Below are 21,977 nucleotides of genomic sequence, written 5' to 3' on the forward strand. Positions count from 1 at the left end.
ATAATTTGAAATTCATTGTTTTTGTTGTAACTGAATTATTCTATTATATACTGTATGTTCAGGTTCGTAGACTGAAGACAGATCATTTTGCACCTGCTACCCCTGTGTGCAATCCTTTCACAGTGTGTGCTTACCTCCGGCTAACAATCCTTGGAGGCGTTCATGGCAGAGTGAAAGGAAAAATTCAGATGGAAGGAAATCCTTCCATTGGGATTAGTTAGACAGCTAATGATGGAACAACTTAAGCTGTTCCTGGAAGACGTCCACAGCAGAACGTCTTGAAGGTAGCACCGGAACCTACAGGCTATGCGAAGAAGTTTCTCAGGAAAGGTATATATTCTAGTGCATGGAGATTGCTAATTGATGACAGCATGCTTCAAAATATAAAGAAGTGTACAGAAAATAGAGCACTCCGAGAGCTACATGATGATGATCAGACCATTAGCATCAATGCAATAGAAGCCACAATATTACTTTTGTATTTATGAGGCATATATGGAGCAAAAAACTTTCCATTGAAGCTGTTATGGTCGATTACATGGGGACCAGCATTTTTTCAGAAATAATGAGCAGAAATAAGCTCACCAAAATTTTGCAGTTAATGTGATTTGATGAAAAGGGCACATTTTCACATAGACTGCACCTGCTACCCCTGTGTGGAATCCTTTCATTGCCAATTCCTTGCTGTGTTATATTACAGGAGAAAATATCACTATGGATGAGCAACTATTTCCATGCAAGGCTAGATGCTCTTTCATTCAATACATGAGCAATAAACCAGACAAATTTCGAATAAAGTTTTGGTTTGCAGTTGATATGAATTCTAAGTATCTGGTGAATAGGTCTCCTTACCTAGGCAAAGATGAGCAGTGTCCCACAAGTGTTCCCCTTGCAAAGCATTTTGTAACGTGTCTTATTCAGCCCTTTGTTTTCACAGGAAGAAACATAACCTGCGACAATTTTTTCACACCGAAATGCCTTGCAGAAAATTTGAAATGTAAGAGTACAAGCACTGTAGGCACAGGGAAGAAATCTAGAAGGGAAATACCTCGATCAGCAAAATCTGCTGTAGCACCTTTGCACACAACTATTCTTTATAAATCAGGTGACATGACTCTAACATGCTATCAGGCAAAAAAGAACAAAAATGGCTTATTTTGAGTTCAGTGCATGACACAGTAACTATCGGTGAATGACATCCTAAAAACTATCAGAGCGAGTGGCCTACTACAATAACACCAAGTATGGCATTCACATAATCGATCAAATAGCTTGGCTTTAGACTGTGAAGTATGAATGCCACAGATGGCCCATGTACATTTTTTTTCAATGTCCTGGACTTCTCAGCTATAAATGCTTGGGTACTCTGTAAGGAAGTAACAGGAGAAAAATTAAGCAGACATCACTTTATATACAAATAGGCAGAAGAGTTGGCTTCAGCAGACAAGGCCGCAAGGGTAAGAATACTCCTCCTAATACAATATCACGATATTGCAACATTCGCAAGACTTATCAAATTGGAGGGTGCAGAGGCAAGAATAGAAGCAAGCATTTATGTATAAAGTGTGACACGTATGTTTGTGGACCATGTTGAGGCAATGCTGAATACACCTGTGTGACATGTCACAATGCAGCAGATTGTTTTCAATGAGTAAAGGCAGGGTTATAAATGTTTTCTCTAGAATATATTGTGCTATTCAGATATTTGTGTTAAAACACGTGGTTTTCTTTTCTACAGAAAGTTATTCGTTCCACATTTTGTTACATAATATTTTGATTAATTTTTAGGTATGAAATGTTCATTCTACCATGAATTCCACAGAAAAAAGTAAAACTGTATCCTGGTAAACAGTATAACTTGTCTGAAATAAATTGACATATGTTAGAATGTGTTTACTTTTTAAAAAATGGCAAATGGAACTGTACCTGTCAAAATGATGGGTTGGTCCTTCTAAGTAGATCGAAATCCCCGATCCTTCTAGTGTTAAATATGTATGTATCAAATACATGCACTGCTTTTTGACCCTGTATGTGTAATGACACATAGAACTGGCAAATCAGCAATGTATAAACTGACACTATGTTCAGTATCATTCCAAGCACCAGTATTTGCTTTGATCATAAACAGATTTGTTATTGGATCTGATACACAAGTGTGTATATGAGTCTCTCATTACCTCAAAATTTTATACCTTTCTTACTTGTGTGTGTGTGTGTGTGTGTGTGTGTGTGTGTGTGTGTGTGTGTGTGTAAATACTCATAAGGTTTAAGTAATGATATAGGTGGGAGCTATCAGAGAGAGAGAATGGTAGGTGATAAGAACAGGGAGCTACATCACTGATAGTCAAGGTCAGGCCCCCATTCTGTAGCACCAAGGGGAAGATGCTCACACTAGCATACACAAGACCAATTGATTTGCTGCCAGCTGCAAGCATATACAAAGAATTTGTAGCTTGAACTTCAAGGGCCTGTTTTGATAATGAAATTCAACATACAGTATACTACTTCCTGTAGCAACTGATAGCTTTGCACCTTGAAAAATAGAAACATTTACTACTAACCATTATTTATTTAAATATTACTTCAAGAAAGGTCAACTACTGTATTAATCTTGTGGATACATTAAATTTGACAAGAGACCCTGATTTTGAAAGAAAAGTAATTTTTTTATGAGGAGAATGGACTTGCTCACAAAGCCTCTTCATCAATGAGAAATCTGAGGTATGATACGCTGAAACATCCACCATATTCACCTATTTTGGTATTCTCTCACTTCCACCTATTCCAAAATCTAAAGAAACTCGCGACTGGAAAATGTTTTGAACTCAGGGAAGAGATTTTGGTGAAGCCACAGATAAGTATGTAACAGCTCTTCAAGAATCAGTACTTCTTGGACAGAACCTGCTCATGACAAACTTGTGGAAAACTACATTGGTCTAAAATGTGACTATGTCAAAAAATTAGAGGTTTTCGACATACATACAAGGTATTTGATTCTCAAGTCAAGAAATTTTCTCCTCACCTGTGTAAGGTGTAAGGACCATATACATCCACCTAAGGAGAAAGCCAAATGCCTGGCTTGAAATGTGTTAGAAGATTAACTACACTACTGGCCATTAAAATTGCTACACCACGATGATGACGTGCTACAGACACGAAATTTAACCGACAGGAAGAAGATGCTGTGATATGCAAATAATTAGCTTTTCAGAGCATTCACACAAGGTTGGTGCTGGTGGCGGCATTACAACGTGCTGATGTGAGGAAAGTTTCCAACCGTTTTCTCATACACAAACAGCAGCTGACTGGCGTTGCCTGGTGAAACATTGTTGTGATGCCTTGTGTGAGGAGGAGAAATGTGTACCATCATGTTTCCGACTTTGATAAAGGTCGGACTGTAGCCTATCGTGATTGCAGTTTATCATATCGCCACATTGCTGCTCGTGTTGGTCGAGATCCCATGACTGTTAGCAAAATATGGAATCGGTGGGTTCAGGAGGGTAATACGGAACGCCGTGCTGGATCCCAACGGCCTCGTATCACTAGCAGTCGAGATGACAGGTGTCTTATCCGCATAGCTGTAATGGATCATGCAGCCACATCTCAATCCCTGAGTCAACAGATGGGGACATTTGCAAGACGACAACCATCTGCACGAACAGTTCGACGACGTTTGCAACAGCACAGACTATCAGCTCGGAGACCATGGCTGCGGTTACCCTTGACGCTGCATCACAGGCGGGAGCGCATGCGATGGTGTACTCAACGACGAACCTGGGTGCACGAATGGCAAAACGTCATTTTTTCGGATGAATCCAGGTTCTGTTTACAGCATCATGATGGTCGAATCCGTGTTTGGTGACATCGCAGTGAACGCACATTGGAAGCGTGTATTCGTCATCGCCATACTGGCATATAACCTGGCGTGATGGTATGGGGTGCCATTGGTTACACGTCTCGGTCACCTCTTGTTCGCATTGACGGCATTTTGAACAGTGGACGTTACATTTGAGATGTGTTACGACCCGTGGCTCTACCCTTCATTTGATCCTTGCGAAACCCTACATTTCAGCAGGATAATGCACGACCGCATGTTGCAGGTCCTGTATGGGCCTTTCTGGATACAGAAAATGTTTGACTGCTGCCCTGGCCAGCACATTCTCCAGATCTCTCACCAACTGAAAACGTCTGGTCAATGGTGGCCAAGCAACTGGCTCATCACAATACGCCAGTCACTACTCTTGATTAACTGTGGTATTGTGTTGAAGCTGCATGGGCAGCTGTACCTGTACACGCCATCCAAGCTCTGTTCGACTCAATGCTCAAGCGTATCAAGGCCATTATTACGGCCAGAAGTGGTTATTTTGGGTACTGATTTCTCAGGATCTATGCACCCAAATTGCATGAAAATGTAATCACATGTCAGTTGTAGTATAATATATATGTCCAATGAACACCTGTTTATCATCTGCATTTCTTCTTGGTGTAGCAATTTTAATGGCCAGTAGTGTATTAACCACTACTTCCGTAATTTGATTCATGGATGTATTTTTCAGTTAACACAAACATTCCTGTTAAAGAGGTTTTTAATTTTTCTAGTATATTATCAATTTTACAGGTCTCTGAAATCAGTTAAGTTATAGAAAAGCTTAGTACAAAATCTAAACTGCAGGTGAGTAGTGTGCAAGAGGAGGAGCAGTGACTTTTTTAAAATTACGTTCTCTCTCTCTCTCTCTCTCTCTCTCTCTCTCTCTCACACACACACACACACAAAACCAAACACACATTTTTCCAGTGGTGCACCTCGGCGTTTCAAACTAGAAGTAATTCCTCTAATTAACAGCTGTAGCAGATTAGCTCTAGTTGTAATAATTCATTGTTGTATGCCTTACGGATGTAGCCTGTAGTGTCTGTTTTCTGAATGTTAATGCATAACTTGACACATGCCACATCCATGAAGGCTCTCCTTTACAATGGGATTTACAGAAAATGACGTGAAGAACGAATGCAAAGTAAATGTAATACCCTCACAGGTGAGATCACATACAAAATTTTTATTCAACCTCATCTCAGGTAATGTTGAGAATATAATGGACATTAAGTTCACCAACAAACATTTCCCAGTTTAATTACTATACAGTGCAGCTTTGTTACTGCCAGTGGTATTCTACTCGCAAGTAACTTTTTGTGTCATCCTTGTATAAAGTTTCCTCTTCTGTGTCCCCTCAACATAGATTAAAATGTTATTCATTCCCCTCAGTGCACTTCAGGACTTCACCTTATTTACAGACTCAATGTATATTCCGAAACATTACAAACTGTCATAAGCTGTTTTAACATATTTAATAGCACAAAAATTGGCAGCGGAATCATGGCAAAAGATCAAGTCCTATACTGCACTTAATACATTAATGCCACTTTTATATTTGGAAATTACAGATTGCCTTACATTATGTACAACACTTAAAAACCACTATTATTATTTTTTTGAAAAATCAGCAAGACTGAAAGAAACAGAAAGCCATAAAACATTAAATGTTTATTGAATACTGATTTGGTATTAGTGGTGTTGTTGTCTGAAGAGGTGTATGAATGACAATTGTGAAATGCAGGGAAATTGTTATAAAAACTCAAAAGACTAATGTTGACTTCTGCAATGACACTCTAGCAAATAAATTAGCACACACAAGTTGGCTACTGTTCTATGAGAAAATGAATGTTGCTGGGGAAACTGAACTTAGCTATTAAAACAACAGTTATGGAGTCATCCTATAAAGCAAATAATACCACAATGGACCGTATTAAATTCTGTATTCATCAACAGAAAATTGAGTTTCTGCCAGTCACACCATTTTGGATATCAACAAGAAAACTACTCAGTTTTTGTTACAGTTCATTTCTTCATGCAGTTAAAATTTTAACAATGTAAGAAAAGATAGATTGCTATTTACTGTAAAGATGACACATTAGATTGCAGACAGGAACAATTAAAAGGCACTTACACATAAGCTTTCGACCACAGCCTTGATCAGAAAAAGAGAAACACACACCATTCATTCACACAAACTAGTATAACCCATGCACGCATGACCGGCAACTCCGGCAGCTTGGGCAAGGGAGTTGGCAGTCATGTGCGCTTGAGGTATGCTTGCTTGTGTGAATGAATAGTGTGCGTTTCCCTTTTTCTGCAGAAGGCTGATGTGTAAGTGTCTTTTAATTGTGCCTGTCTGCAACATAAAGTGTCACCTTTACAATAAGTAGCAATCTTTTCTTACATTGTTAATATTCCTACCTGGAGTTTCCATTATACGATAAGTAGCAGTCAATCTTTTCTTACATTGTTAATATTCCTACCTGGAGTTTCCATTATTTTACTTAAAATTTCTGTAATCTTAACACAATGACTATCACACATATAATGATAGGTGTTTCACCACCTGGCTGGTGGACACACAGCATCAGGCGTGAGCCTCTGCTGTGGCTGCCAACGGCCACCTGACAATCAATGTGTTAAACAACTCAGTACCATTCTTGCACTGAACTGCACTGCAATAGACAATATGCGCAAATAACTCTGCCCAGGCTGGGTGTTAATCAAATAACTGCATTACATTTCTTCCTTCGCAGCAGTGATTTATTTCAACTCTGCGTGGTCGCAAACACTTGGAACTTTCAGTAACAGTTATCTGTCCGCAGACTGTGAAGTGCTGTTCAAATGTGGAAGCCGTCACATGTCTACAGCTCCAAATGTATTACACAAATGTGACACATTACAGGAAAGTGAAGTACAGGGATTTTACATTCAATTTTGTGTGTAGTCACATGTTGTCAATAATTAATAAAAGTCCTAGTTACTTATTGGGAATATATTTTGGTCAAACATTACATTTCAAAATTATTGCAACCTGAGAAAACATCTGGAGCAAAGGCATCCAACAATAAATTTACCAGTTCACAATTATAATCATACTTGCTTAAGCACGAAGTCTGTAAAAAAAAGGTTCTGTTTTCGAAACATGGTTTGTTAAAGAAAGCATGAATATACTGTTTAGTATCTTAAACAAACTGATTATATTAACCATACAAAACACTTAATTTACATTAATGTAGCAGTTTTCTGTATTTCTCTGGTTTTCTTGCACTTCGTGACCTATGTGGCACTTATTATTACAACATTCCAGTTGTAGCCTGTTACTTGTAATTAATAGTTTAGTCCATCTCCAATTGGAAGATTTCTTGGACACAACTAACACAATATAAAATTAGATAATGGTCAAACTTCTTTAGTCAAATAGTGTTCGTGATGTGTACAGCCACAGTTAGAGAGAATTTTATCACCAGTCACAGGTGAAAAGGAAACCAGATTTTTTAAATTGTTGCTTGGATAAGACAGCTGACAATGCCTTAGTTATTAATTAATTGAAGAAATTAAATAACTTTCATTTTGAGGGTGAAGCATATGAAGAACCAAATGTTTTTTGTTTATAGGTTCAATAAAATCAAATAAGTAACTGCTGTATGAGCTGTCATTTCAACATTACACATTACACTTCTAGTGAAGAGGAGAATTTGTTGAGTGGAACACACAACCCGGTTCTTTGTGCTAAGTTATTGGCCCAGCTGACTGTAAATTAGGAGAGAAAATTATACACATCAGCAATGGCTGGTTTTGGCATGTAGTTTACAGTTCAAGGTGAATAAATTGCATTGTATCACCAACACAAGGTTTTCTGTTTTCATGAAAACATGACTACTGGCATATCATATGACTCAATATTGTAGAAAAGGCTTCTGTAGCAAATCAATGCAGATTTTAAAAGTTTTTGATAATGTTAAGCCATAATCATGCAACATTTTTTTGAGAGAATAAACTGCCATTTGACTGTGTATTACTGTATTTAACTTCTGTACTATCTAGATTTTGTCTTTTATCCCATTATCAAGTACAATGTTACAAGTTCTTAGACTAGTAACATGATCACGGTCTAAGAACATTGTACCTGATAATGGGATAAAAGCTGAAATCTGGATGTACAGAAGATAAATGTAATAATACACAGGCAAATGGTGATTTCTACTCTCAAAAAATGCAGAATTTCAGTCAGGACATAGACCCACCTGATTGAAAACTAAATATTTAACAATTTCTCAGTGAGTCTGTTAAATAGCTTGTGTCAGGAGGGTGAACTCTCATTCCTGCTCTGGTCACCAGCCTGACTTCTTTTATTCTTTGTTGTTGGGATTAGTGAAAGAAGCTCCTCTAACAACAATGCTGGATAAATTAAGAGACCACATCACAGTTACAGTAAACTCACTTAGTGGTACAATAAGTTTATCAACAGATGGAATGGTTCAGTTACTGATTGGATGTTATCTGTGCAGCCAAAGGGGGCATATTGATGCCCATAAACTGTCATATCAGTATAATCAAATATAAGTTAAATCATGTCTTGTATTATGTATAGCTCATTAAATAAAAAAGTACGAACTGAGACTATAATTTTGAATAACCCTGTGTATTATTTTCTGTCATTTAATCTCCAAATTTATATTTATCAATATAAAATGTGATTTCTAATGAGGAACGGGTCCACAGCCTTAGTGTAATTACTGAATGAAGTCATACTGTACATGGTTGTTGAAAATATTTACTGTGACTGCAGTTTCAACATAATGTTAAAGCCCTTGCTACAACATTAAACTGAAACTTTGTTCCACCAGGTCACAACTTAATGGTGAAGAGTGGGCTTTAACACCCCACAATACTCAACTGATAAAATGTTGAAATTTTAATCACAATAAATATTTTTAAGAGTCATATTTTTGTTGTGACAGTGCCACGAGATTTAAAAGTGCCGCTACGTCAGTACGCAAACACGGCGATAGAGGCGCTCCGCAGCTCGGCTGAGCGCGGGAGTGCCACCTAGCTATGAACGGCGCCGGCCGCATGTCACGGCACGGCAGTTGAGTGACAGATACGGAGTTGATAGCATGAAACCCACTGTTGTTTCTACGTTTGTATATCCACGCAATTTATTAGTGAATTAAAGGTTATAACACTTTCTGGCGACGAGGTCGGATATTTTTTTTCCAGCGTTGGAGTATTGTGCGTTTGTGTCTGGGCAGACATGGAACAGCTTCTGCAAGCGCTCATTGAACAACAAACACAACTGACGGCTGCTATTCAGGCGTTGTCGACGTCGCTTACTCATCATCTGTCGTCCTCTTCTCCGCCTCTGTTCCCTCCTTACAACGAGGCCGCTGAAGACTGGGAGGATTATGAGAAGCGTTTGCGGCAACACTTCTTGGCTTTCGGCGTTGTCGACGCTCCGATGTGTAAGTCATTATTTCTATCTTGGATTTCCCCACGGATCTATCAGCTGCTATCTCAGTTAGCCCCTCTGCGGGAACCTGCCTCTCTGTCCTTCCAAGAAATGTGTGACTTATTGTCTAACTATTACCGAAAAAACACCCACGTCGTTGCCGCCCGCGTGGCGTTCTACCGGTGTCGTAAACAGCCCCATCAATCTTACCGGGCTTGGGCGGCGGAACTACATGGTCTGAGTAGGAAATGTCAGTTTGTCACGGACACTCATCATGAGTCTTATGCTGATTCAATGGTTAGGGATGCTATTCTACGGCTTGCTCCAGATAAAGAAGTTCGGCAACGTGCCCTACAACTGCCAAACCCGTCGTTGTCGGAAGTTCTAAGCATCGCTCAATCCTTTGAAGTGTCTCACGTTGCTGGCGCGCAAATAGACGCATGGTGTGATTTAGGCGCTGTACAGTCAACTTTCGACACACACAATTTGCCTGTTTCCCAGGAGAACGAAGATGTGGCGGCGGTTCACTCGCGTAAACAACGTCGCGTTGGGCCGCAACGCTCGCAGCGAAAACAGCAGCCACAGAAACAGGTTCGTTCCGCCCTTCCTTTTTGTCCACGTTGTTTCGTACAGCATGACAGGGCCGCGTGTCCGAAACGCTGGGCCACGTGTAATTCATGTAGGAAAAAAGGCCACATTGCTTCTGTGTGTCAGTCCCCTAAAGTTCCTGTCGACGAGGACGAGGCATCGGACATGGATGTTAACTGTGTGCTTTCTCAAACAAATAAGTTGTTTGTTACTGTTCGTGTTCTGGATAAAGACAGTCACATGCAAGTGGACACTGGCTCTGAAGTAACGCTCATTAATTCTCGCATGTATTTGGAGTTGGGCTCCCCTCCCTTGTCTCCAGTTACGCGAAATCTGAGAACTTATAATAAACAGAAAATTCCTATCGTTGGCCAGTTTGATGCTTCCACTGCTTACAAGTCTGTTGTTCGGCCCCTCACGTTTTACGTGGTGGATCTTGCGGGCACTGAAAATCTGTACGGTTATGATGCTTTCCAGTTGTTTGGGTTCTCCATTGATGATGATGTGCACCTCATATCTGAGGATATTCCGTATCAACAGCTGGATGGATTGTGTTCTGAATTCTCGTCCGTGTTCTCTGCTGGTCTGGGTCGTGCCAAGGATTTTGAAGCCCACATTACTCTTAAACCTACAGCTCGCCCTAAGTTTTTCCGGGCATGCCCTATTCCGATGGCATTGCGTGCACCTGTCAAGGCTGAGATAGACAGGTTAACAGCTTCAGGGATTCTCCTTCCTGTTACCTCCAGCGAATGGGCATTGCCAATCATGGTGGTTTCTAAACCAAACGGGAGTCTGCGATTGTGTGGCGATTTTAAAGCCACTGTCAACGCTCAGAGCCTCATTGACACTTATCCTCTTCCCCGTCCTGAGGAGTTATTTACCAAGCTCGCTGGGGGCCAGTTCTTTTCCAAATTTGACTTATCGGAGGCGTACCATCAGTTGCCATTGGATGCGTCTTCCAAGGAATTTCTCGTCATCAACACTCCTTGTGGGTTGTATCAGTACCAGCGGTTACCATTTGGTGTCGCTAGCGCGCCGGCCATTTTTCAGCGGTTTTTGGAACAGCTCACGGCTTCCGTTCCTGGCTGCATCAACTACCTGGATGACATTGTTGTCATGGGGGCCTCCACTGAGGAGCACCTTCGCAATTTGCGTTCATTATTTCAGGTTCTGCATTCGGCTGGGTTGAAGTGTAATCTGGACAAGTCATAGTTCTTCCAACCCTCCATTGTGTATCTTGGTTTCCACTTGTCCCGTGAAGGTATACGTCCTCTACGTCAGCACGTTGCGGCCATTACCGCTCTCCCCCGGCCGTCTACAGTCAAAGAACTTCAGGCGTTTCTAGGCAAGATTGCTTGTTATCACAAATTCATTCCATCCGCGGCGACGGTGGCTCATCCTCTGCATCAGCTGTTACGCAAAAATGTTCCTTTCTGTTGGTCCGACGAGTGTAAGCAGGCTTTTGTCCGCCTGAAGGCTCATTTGCAGTCGGCGCCTTGTCTTGCCACATTCCGTCCGGGTGAGCACTTGGTTCTGGCGACTGACATGTCACAGTATGGCCTAGGGGCTGTTCTCGCCCACCGGTATGAGGATGGGTCGGAACGACCCATCGCCTATGCTTCCAAGACCCTCTACGATGCCCAACGGCGTTACTCTCAAATCGAAAAGGAGGCGCTCGCTATCATTTATGCTCTAAAAAAGTTCAGCATTTTTTTGTATGGTTCTAAGTTTCACCTCATCACCGACCACAAGCCGCTGGTCTCTCTGTCCAGCCCCTCGGTGTCGCTTCCGGATAAGGCAGCTCACCGCCTGCAACGTTGGGCCTTATACTTGTCTCGTTTTCACTATGAGATTCACTATCGCCCCACGGCCCAGCACGCCAACGCTGACGCATTGTCGCGTTTGCCAATGGGCCCCGACCCAGTTTTCGATCGAGATGAACTACTCTGTTTCCACATTGATGAGGAAGAACGTCGTGCGGACGAGGGTTTTCCGCTTACAGGTTCGCAGGTCACGTCGGCTACTGCGCGGGACCCGGTCCTGCATCAGGTGATCGGTTTTGTTCAACGGGGTTGGCCGGACAGGACCAAGGGCCGGGCATCGGATCCCCTTCGCAACTACCATGCCTTGCGCCTTCGTCTGTCTGTTCGTGAGGGTGTTGTTCTTCTGGCCACGGATGGCGCATCTCCACGGGTCGTGGTGCCAGCTTCTCTTCGCAAAGATGTTCTCAAACTATTGCATGAAGGCCATTGGGGATTTCTTGGACTAAGTCCCCGGCCCGCAGGCATGTTTATTGGCCCGGTATCGATTCGGACATCTGCCACATGGTCGCTGCGTGTGGTCAGTGTGCTCAACAACTGGCTGTGCCCTGTACAATGCCCTCTCCGTGGCCTGATCCGGCGCAGCCATGGGAACGGGTGCACGCTGACTTTGCCGGCCCCTTCCTCGGCACTTATTGGCTACTGTTGATTGACGCCTTCTCGAAGTTTCCGTTTGTGGTTCGATGTCCGTTGCCCACCACTGCGGCGACGACGCTGGCTTTGTCCAAAATCTTTGCGCTCGAAGGTCTTCCATCCACGATTGTCACGGACAACGGCCCTCAGTTCTCTTCGCAGGCCTTCCGTGATTTTTGTACTGGACAAGGGATTCATCATGTTACAGCACCGCCCTTCCATCCCCAATCGAATGGGGAGGTCGAGCGCCTTGTCCGCACTTTCAAAAGCCAGATGAAAAAATTCCTTACTGATTTTTCTACCGATGACGCTCTGTTGCAATTTCTGAGTTCTTATCACTTCACGCCTCTGGGTGATCGCAGCCCTGCTGAACTCTTGCATGGCCGCCAACCGCGCACTCTACTGCACCTGCTTCACCCTGTCAGGCCTAGTACTGTGTCCCCTAGTGCGGGAAAATACTCGGTGGGCGCCGACGTGTGGGCACGAGGGTATGGATCTCGCCCTAAATGGATTCCAGGGGTGGTCAAGGCTCTTCGCGGCCGCAGGCTTTGTGAAATACGTACGGACGACGGCATGGTTGTTCGCCATTATGACCAGATGCGCCCACGAGTGGTGGCCACGCCGGTGCCACCGCCCCTTCTTTCGCCTCCACCAGCCCGAGACGCCAGTCCTGTCGCTGCTGCCGATCTCCCGTGCGTGTCGCTACAGCCAACGTCGCTGCCACTTCCGAGTACGCCGGAACCGGCCCCAGTTGCGACGCCGCCTTCTCCGGGACCCATCTCGCTGGAGCACACCCCCAGGTCCACGACACCTATGGATGCTGCTCCGGAGTTTTCACCCATGATCTCGTCCAGGAGGCACGTTCCAAGCACAAGCTTCCGTCCTGGACATTTTCGACCATATTCTCGTGTTTCTCCGCGGGATCTTCTCGGGGTCTCCCAAGAGGCCATGGATGTCTCCGCACTGTCCGTGTCTCCAAGGAAGTGAGTGTCTTTTTTTTTTCAAGGGGGGAAAAGTGTTGTGACAGTGCCACGAGATTTAAAAGTGCCGCTACGTCAGTACGCAAACACGGCGATAGAGGCGCTCCGCAGCTCGGCTGAGCGCAGGAGCGCCACTTAGCTATGAACGGCGCCGGCCGCATGTCACGGCACGGCAGTTGAGTGACAGATACGGAGTTGGTAGCATGAAACCCACTGTTGTTTCTAAGTTTGTATATCCACGCAATTTATTAGTGAATTAAAGGTTATAACAATTTTCTTGTTTGATTTTGGAATTTTTATCACTAGACATCCATAAGCCTGAATCTTAGATATTAATAATTTACACACAACCTGTACACATTTATTCATTAATGAAAGTATTACAATAATGAAGTACATTTTGTTGTCATAGGCCACAAAAATCACTTTTAGTCTTTATATCGACAGAATTATTGCATTTATTTCGTTAATTCATAGTGTCCTCCAAGGGGAAAATTCCTTTGCTTTGTCAAGACAATATAACAAAATTAGTCCAAGAACAAATCTTACTCAGTCTGTGCTTACAAAATGTGAGATCAAAGAGCACTGCTGCACTGTGTATACCAATGGAACCACACAACATTTTCACACACAACTACACCTTTCTGCAACACATGCCACAACCTGAGTGAATAAGACAACCTGTCTGTCAGTACCCAAACAGTCACATTTCAATTACAATATTCTGCTATGCTACAATTCTCTTGAGAGCTTCCTGAAGTTTCTTACGAGCACTTGCAACACGCTCCTCTTGGCGTTTGATATCTTCATCTGCAATGGTTACAGCCTGCAAGAAATTGAAGCACATTAAGTAATAATGTTACTTGAAGTTAGTTATGTATGACAATAATGATGTTCAGAGTCTAATGTATCAACAAAAATAATTTTTCAAATCATAACATAATTGGATAGATAAAGGATCCACTCACAAATTGGTGGCAGTAGAAAACACAATTCCTCAAATTTTGTGTGTGTTTTTCCCTGCCGTTGATTGGTGAGCAGATTTTTGTATCTATCAAATTATATAATAAAGTTCAGAGTCTGTAATAATTAATCAATATTTAGTAATATAACTGTTCTGTTGTTCTGGGAAGAAATTGCTGAGTAAAAATGTATTAATACAGGTTTCATAATATTCTTGTAGTGGATTGAATGACATCACTACGAATTTTATATTTCTCTTAACAATAAACTTTTTTGATGGGACAGGAAATACTTGATTACTTGTGTGTTGCCCCTATGTGGAATGAATGAAGTATGGTCTATGTACATCGGGTGTATTGGAGACAGACCAAAGTTAATTTAATTTGTGCCATTCATAAAATACACTCCTGGAAATGGAAAAAAGAACACAGTGACACCGGTGTGTCAGACCCACCATACTTGCTCCGGACACTGCGAGAGGGCTGTACAAGCAATGATCACACGCACGGCACAGTGGACACACCAGGAACCGCGGTGTTGGCCGTCGAATGGCGCTAGCTGCGCAGCATTTGTGCACCGCCGCCGTCAGTGTCAGCCAGTTTGCCGTGGCATACGGAGCTCCATCGCAGTCTTTAACACTGGTAGCATGCCGCGACAGCGTGGACGTGAACCGTATGTGCAGTTGACGGACTTTGAGCGAGGGCGTATAGTGGGCATGCGGGAGGCCGGGTGGACGTACCGCCGAATTGCTCAACACGTGGGGCGTGAGGTCTCCACAGTACATCGATGTTGTCGCCAGTGGTCGGCGGAAGGTGCACGTGCCCGGCGACCTGGGACCGGACCGCAGCGACGCACGGATGCACGCCAAGACCGTAGGATCCTACGCAGTGCCGTAGGGCACCGCACCGCCACTTCCCAGCAAATTAGGGACACTGTTGCTCCTGGGGTATTGGCGAGGACCATTCGCAACCGTCTCCATGAAGCTGGGCTATGGTCCCGCACACAGTTAGGCCGTCTTCCGCTTACGCCCCAACATCGTGCAGCCCGCCTCCAGTGGTGTCGCGACAGGCGTGAATGGAGGGACGAATGGAGACGTGTCATCTTCAGCGATGAGAGTCGCTTCTGCCTTTGTGCCAATGATGGTCGTATGCGTGTTTGGCGCCGTGCAGGTGAGCGCCACAATCAGGACTGCATACGACCGAGGCACACAGGGCCAACATCCGGCATCATGGTGTGGGGAGCGATCTCCTACACTGCCCATACACCACTGGTGATCGTCGAGGGGACACTGAATAGTGCACGGTACATCCAAACCGTCATCGAACCCATCGTTCTACCATTCCTAGACCGGCAAGGGAACTTGCTGTTCCAACAGGACAATGCACGTCCGCATGTATCCCGTGCCACCCAACGTGCTCTAGAAGGTGTAAGTCAACTACCCTGGCCAGCAAGATCTCCGGATCTGTCCCCCATTGAGCATGTTTGGGACTGGATGAAGCGTCGTCTCACGCGGTCTGCACGTCCAGCACGAACGCTGGTCCAACTGAGGCGCCAGGTGGAAATGGCATGGCAAGCCGTTCCACAGGACTACATCCAGCATCTCTACGATCGTCTCCATGGGAGAATAGCAGCCTGCATTGCTGCGAAAGGTGGATATACACTGTACTAGTGCCGACATTGTGCATGCTCTGTTGCCTGTGTCTATGTGCCTGTGGTTCTGTCAGTGTGATCATGTGATGTATCTGACCCCAGGAATGTGTCAATAAAGTTTCCCCTTCCTGGGACAATGAATTCACGGTGTTCTTATTTCAATTTCCAGGAGTGTATTATAGTGTTAGATCAATATTAATTTGTAAATGCTTTTTAGGCCCACAATGACTTTTACTATGGAAAAATTGGTTGACACTTTATTATGAAGATATAAAGAACAACAGAATTCATCAAGAATACACTTCTTAAACAAAAAAACTGAACAGCTACATCTGAAAAAAAATGGATTTTGTGTCTGCATTCTGGCAGTTAATAAGGTTATGGAAACAAGCTGGCTGCTATTTTATGAGCCCATTGTGACTACAAGGAAAATACATTATCAATATCATTAGTATAAAAAAGTATCTCAAATGAAAGAGATGCCTTAACCTATAAATGGGATTCAAGGAAGTGACAGTACCCAGAGACCAAGGATGAAAAAAATTCCCTTGCTAAACTAGAGTATGTCAATGACTTAATTTGAAATCCCTGCTTCCCCAATGTTGTTTCACAGCCATCAAAAATTAATCAAAAGATGCCCGAGTTTGCTGTGGCTGTCTTATTTGAATGAAATGGTTTATTTGTCACTAATGGACCAATTTTGGCCACATGGTCATTATCAACTGCCGAAGTAAGCGGTACATATGAGCGAGAGAGAATGAGAGAGAGAGAGAGAGAGAGAGAGAGAGAGAGAGAGAGAGAGAGAGAGAAGAGAGAGATATGCTTACTAATTCACCTCAATTTGTGATACTAATGTGCAAACATGTACCTGCACAAGGGGTTGCTCAGGGTTGAGAAATACACCAGGATTTTTGTCTAGAACAGTTCGAGATCCTGTCTGACCAGTAACAGGCTGAGCAGAAACATGTAGTGCTGTTGCAACTGACTGCAGCAACGTCTCATCACCAACATGTGGGCCCACTGGTCGAAGCGCACGAGGCAGCTCCATAGCATCGAACTCTGTACCGTCGAGATCACATGCACGAAGCCCCTCTAAGCGTTTTTCCCAGAACAGCTGAAAAAATTACATTTATAATGAAACATGTAACGAATCATGTATCAAAGTGTGTGTGTTAAGTTAACAAACGACAATTGTTCCTAATGAGATTATTCACTACTTCCTACAGCTTAATTTTCAAAAAGAAGAAAACCATGTAATTTTTGTACTAAAAACTAATTTCTTTTATTTATATAAAATTAAGATGAAACTAATTCTTCACATGGTAACTGGTACTTCATTTTACTTAAAAATACAGGTTTCTTAGTAGTCTGCAGTCAATCTCTTGAACTGCCTAGTAAATTGTGCAACACCAGAATCATCAAACAAGACATCACACGATTGTCAAATACAAATGTTTGCGACAGCCTTGACATTCATACTACTGTTTAAATATTAGGAAACTATGACACAGGAGACACATCTGCCTACTAATTTGTGAAAGGCAAACAACTGACAAGTGCAAATCCCTCTTCTGTCTCAAATAACTATGACACAAATTTTTTTTATTCACAAATGATAAAAATAAAATTTTAAAGTAATGCTCATAGGCTCTGCAGGAGAACTGAAAGATCTGGGAATGAATCCCTACTTCAGGCTGTTACAGGTGGCACAATCACATGTGAGCACCTGTCAGCTCGTACCCAGGCAGCTGCAGGTAGTATAAGCTACCTGGCACAGAGTTCTATTGATATGTGTTACGTGTGCATGCGAATCACCTGGATGTGAGTGTTTGGCAAGACCAGCATTGTAATGTAGACCAGATCTGTTAGTCAGTGCTCGTGGTAAAATCACAGGCCAGACATCATTATGTCTATCAGGGGAAGTGCAAATTGTGCACCGTTTTCAGAGGAATGACAATATGTTAAGCTGTCTGTAGTTTTAATAACAAACATATATGCTTAAAGGTGCAGTGCTTAAAGTGGAGAGTAGCTCTTTTAAAATTGATGAAAAGCAGCACAACAACCAGATTAGGAATTTCAAATCAAAGGTCAGACACACCAGTGTCAATTTATAACATGCTGGTGCAGATTGCCTAGCTACAGTTAGCACTTATGGACCTGCAATGTGACAAGCACTTGAGTGATAAATTTCATTCTGTTATGAAATACTTATTCTGTTATAAGTCATGTAGATTCATATAAAATTTTCTTCAACTTGAATTTTCACAACTTCATAAAGTTGCAGTTACGATTGTCATTGTTGGGACCAACATACTTGTGCAAACAACTTTTTTCTGCAATGAAGAAAACAAAATTAACCTACAGAATCTCATTGACAGACTTCGATTTAAAAGTGCATCTTCAAATCAACAGTGTTCAGAAAATGCTGCCAGACATTGATGCTTTAGTGAAAAGCAAAATAAGCAGTATTCATTGAGACACAATGTTTCTATTTCTAATGTTTAAGTAAAATAGTCATCACAAGATATATGATGATGCCAACTGAAACTTTTTCCACAAATGTCATTCATTATAATGCTGCAGCAGTTGTAACAAATATCACATTTCCTACTTAGCCGACCTTTTCTATGCCTCATCAATTAAAAGATATGTAAGCTTCATTGCATTGTCATCTCTCATCAATATAACAGATTAAGGAAATAAATTTGCCACAAAAAGGCATTAATTAGCCAACATGAAGTGGTAGATCTCCTTAGAACTACTAGCGGTCATAGAACAGACTCTCTGAACAGTTTCTTCTGCTGAGCTGCAATGTGGAGCATACTTCTACAGTGAACAGGAAGCCCAAGAATGAGCAAAATGTTTTGAAGAAAGTGCTGCAGCTAGACAGTCTAGGCCATCATTTAGGGAAAAATTTAGGGGCAGCATACCAGACTGCCAGCATATTCAAATCAGATGCAAGTTATAGAGCACCTATACCCTTTATTTAAGGACTTTACAAAAGAGGTCCATGTAATACCACTGGATGGGACAGTAAATAATTTGAACAGGGACATAGCATATGAAATCGGAGGTGATCTAGAAAAGTCAAGACTCGCTGCCTTGTGGCAGCGATGTACACTCTGTCAAGCTGTTCCAGCATTATGATTGAGCACACCTTAACGGAGGAATGAGGCAGGTTAATGTGAGGTTTGAAATGTCATTGACGGCAGTTGATTTCACACTTACTGTGCTGTTGCCAACAGGGGCAGGGTTTCACTAGGCTTGAGCAATGCCTACACAGGAAATGGAAGGGAAGATTTGTATAGCTAATTAGTGTAAGTATGAGTGGGTCTCTGGCCACACATAGATAACTGTTGTTACGGCCAGGAGAACGGAGTTCTTTTTGGAATACATCAAGGCAACGTGTTTCTCTCCTTGAAGACAGTCTCCAACAGTTAAAAGAAATTGCTATTACTTATTCACAGGACAGATGCTGACAAGCTAAATGGCACACTTACAAGATGGCATAAGGAAAAAGAAAACACTGGGACTACATCAAACATTTCACAGACTTAACAATTCTTCACCAAAACTTGCACTCAGTAAAAATTAAAATACAGCATTTTGACACTGAGCTTTGATATTTGATCTGTATAGTAGTAAAGAATAATTACTACATGTACAGAGACAATCAAACAATCATTCTTCCTGTGCTCCATATGTGAATGGAACAGAAAGAAACCCTAATAACTGGTACCATGGGACATATCCCCTGCCATGCACCTCATGGTGGTTCACAGATTATAGATGTAGATGTAGTAAAAGTCACAGAACACTGGTGCAGAGACGAAAAGATGCAATGTGTAGTATTATTACTGGATGAAAGGCCAGACTCTTACTTTAGGACTTATTTGCTGGTAGCATATCATCTATGTATGTCAGAAATGAACACATTTTAAGCTGAGACATGACCTTTGTACAGTTGGTGAAAAAACACTTCCAAATATCACCTACCTAATTAACAGAGTTTGACTTCAAAAAGAAATTCATCATTTCATATTTGTATCAATCACATAGTGCTAAAACATTTTTAAAGTCTGTTAAATTGCCCAGTTCCAATACTTAAATTCAAATTTTCAGCAAAAACAGAAAACTCTATAGGAAGATCTCTTAGAACTTCGTGATGCTGTTGAAGCACTCAAAACAACAAACCAAGAGCGTAAGACTCCATCACAACTGTGATCTGCACTTGCTTTTTGAGAACATTTGAAAACCAAAAGATTCCAGACGAGTGATAATAGAATAAATTTGCTTGCCACATAAAAGGAAACAAACAAAATATCAACAATTACAGAGTAATGTCACTTCTGCCAGTAGCATACAAAGTATTATAAAAATTTCTCCTGAGCAGAGGTGAAAAAATTTTAGACAAACAACAGGGTGGTTTTTGAAAGGGGAAGATCCTGCACAGAATACGTTCACACGTGTGGGAAATCTTATGGGACTGCTAAGGTCATCAGTCCTTAAGCTGACAAACTACTCAACCTAAATTATCCTAAGGACAAGCACACACACCCATGCCCGAGGGAGGACTCAAACCTCCGCCAGAATCACTGCGCAGAATAGATTTTTAACTTAAAAATCAGCAATTTTCCATAGAATGTTAACAACTAAACCTATCACATGAAGCATTTGGTTCTGCAGACAGGGAAACAATAGATAAAATCATCAAATAATAAGGCATTAAAGCAAAACTAGCTAGCATAACTCATGAAACTATGAAAAATACAGGGTGTTTCAAAATGAATATATGGGTTTTAAGGCTTTGTAGACGAATTACATTCACCTTACAATTATAAATAATACACCAAATGAAAGAGAAACACAAAGTTTTTCTTACAATTATTCAGTGTGAACACCGATCACACATCGAGTTGTACTGAAATCTTGATCAATGTGTCAACACTGTTTCTGAAGTCTGATAGATCAGCTGGTATTGGAAACACATACACATGATGGCATCAGATTGTGTGTGAATGTGGAGATCATGCATAAAATGCTATGTCAACTGTCCCCTTGTGCCCAATCCACAGGTCAGATACAACATTGTTCAACCAGTCACATACTGAGTTATGCCAGTGAGGCAGAACACTATCTTGCTCCCATATAAAGATGTGTTGTTCAACTTCTTCCCATTGAGGCATGGGCCATTGCTGTAGCGCATCAAGGTAAGAAACATTAGTTACAATTGATTCACCAAAAAAGAAAGACCCATAAACTATCTGCAGGGATATTTCTTGGGGTTAAGCGTGAAAGACTCGCACTTGTTCAACACGTTCCCATTGCACACAGGTATACAAACAAAACCATCTGAGTTGCTCTTTCATTTGGTGTATTATTTATGATTGTAAGTGGAATGTAATAAATGCTACAACGCCTTAAAATCGGTATGTTCATTTTGATACACCCTGTATAGTATCTAAAGTTAAATTTATGAGAGAAGTATTTCAGTCATTTGAAATAACGACTGGTGGTAGGCAATATGTCAGCTTATCACCTTTACTTTTAATTGCATTTTAGTGCAAATACTAAAGATCTGGAATTTTGAGCTAAAAAATAACAAAACTTAACCAATAATTCTGGGAAGGAAATAAAATGGCTTTTGTGAACAATTTTGCTACTTTCAGAAAATCTGACAGTAGTAGTTATTCAAATAAATATTTTGGAAAAAAGTAAATAACAGAGTAACTCTCAAAATCTCAGATGAAAACTCTAAGTTATTGAGAAATGTAAAACATGCTCCAAAATACATACAAACACAAATGGGTGAAATGTTGTTGTTGTTGTGGTCTTCAGTCCTGAGACTGGTTTGATGCAGCTCTCCATGCTAATCAATCCTGTGCAAGCTTCTTCATCTCCCAGTACATACTGCAGCCTACATCCTTCTGAATCTGCTTAGTGTATTCATCTCTTGGTCTCCCTCTACGATTTTTACCCTACACTCTGCCCTCCAATACTAAATCGGTGCTCCCTTGATG

The 21,977-nt window shown here is 41.8% G+C and overlaps 1 protein-coding gene across 4 annotated transcripts in view; it reads right to left on the minus strand.

Annotated features, from left to right (window-relative positions):
* Window positions 1-13,680: 13,680 nt before the first annotated feature.
* LOC126094560 (methyl-CpG-binding domain protein 3) overlaps window positions 13,681-21,977 on the minus strand; it is a 50,268-nt gene continuing 41,971 nt past the window's right edge. For all 4 annotated transcript variants that reach the window (XM_049909014.1, XM_049909016.1, XM_049909012.1 and 1 more), the window contains 2 exons: window positions 16,826-17,071; window positions 13,681-14,170 (listed from right to left, as the gene is read on the minus strand). In XM_049909014.1, coding sequence (XP_049764971.1) covers window positions 14,072-14,170; window positions 16,826-17,071 — 345 coding nt within the window. In that variant the 3' untranslated portion in view covers window positions 13,681-14,071. The remainder of the gene's footprint in view (window positions 14,171-16,825; window positions 17,072-21,977) is intronic.

This window comes from Schistocerca cancellata, chromosome 8, assembly GCF_023864275.1.
Source record: "Schistocerca cancellata isolate TAMUIC-IGC-003103 chromosome 8, iqSchCanc2.1, whole genome shotgun sequence".
NCBI classification, from domain to species: domain Eukaryota; kingdom Metazoa; phylum Arthropoda; class Insecta; order Orthoptera; family Acrididae; genus Schistocerca; species Schistocerca cancellata.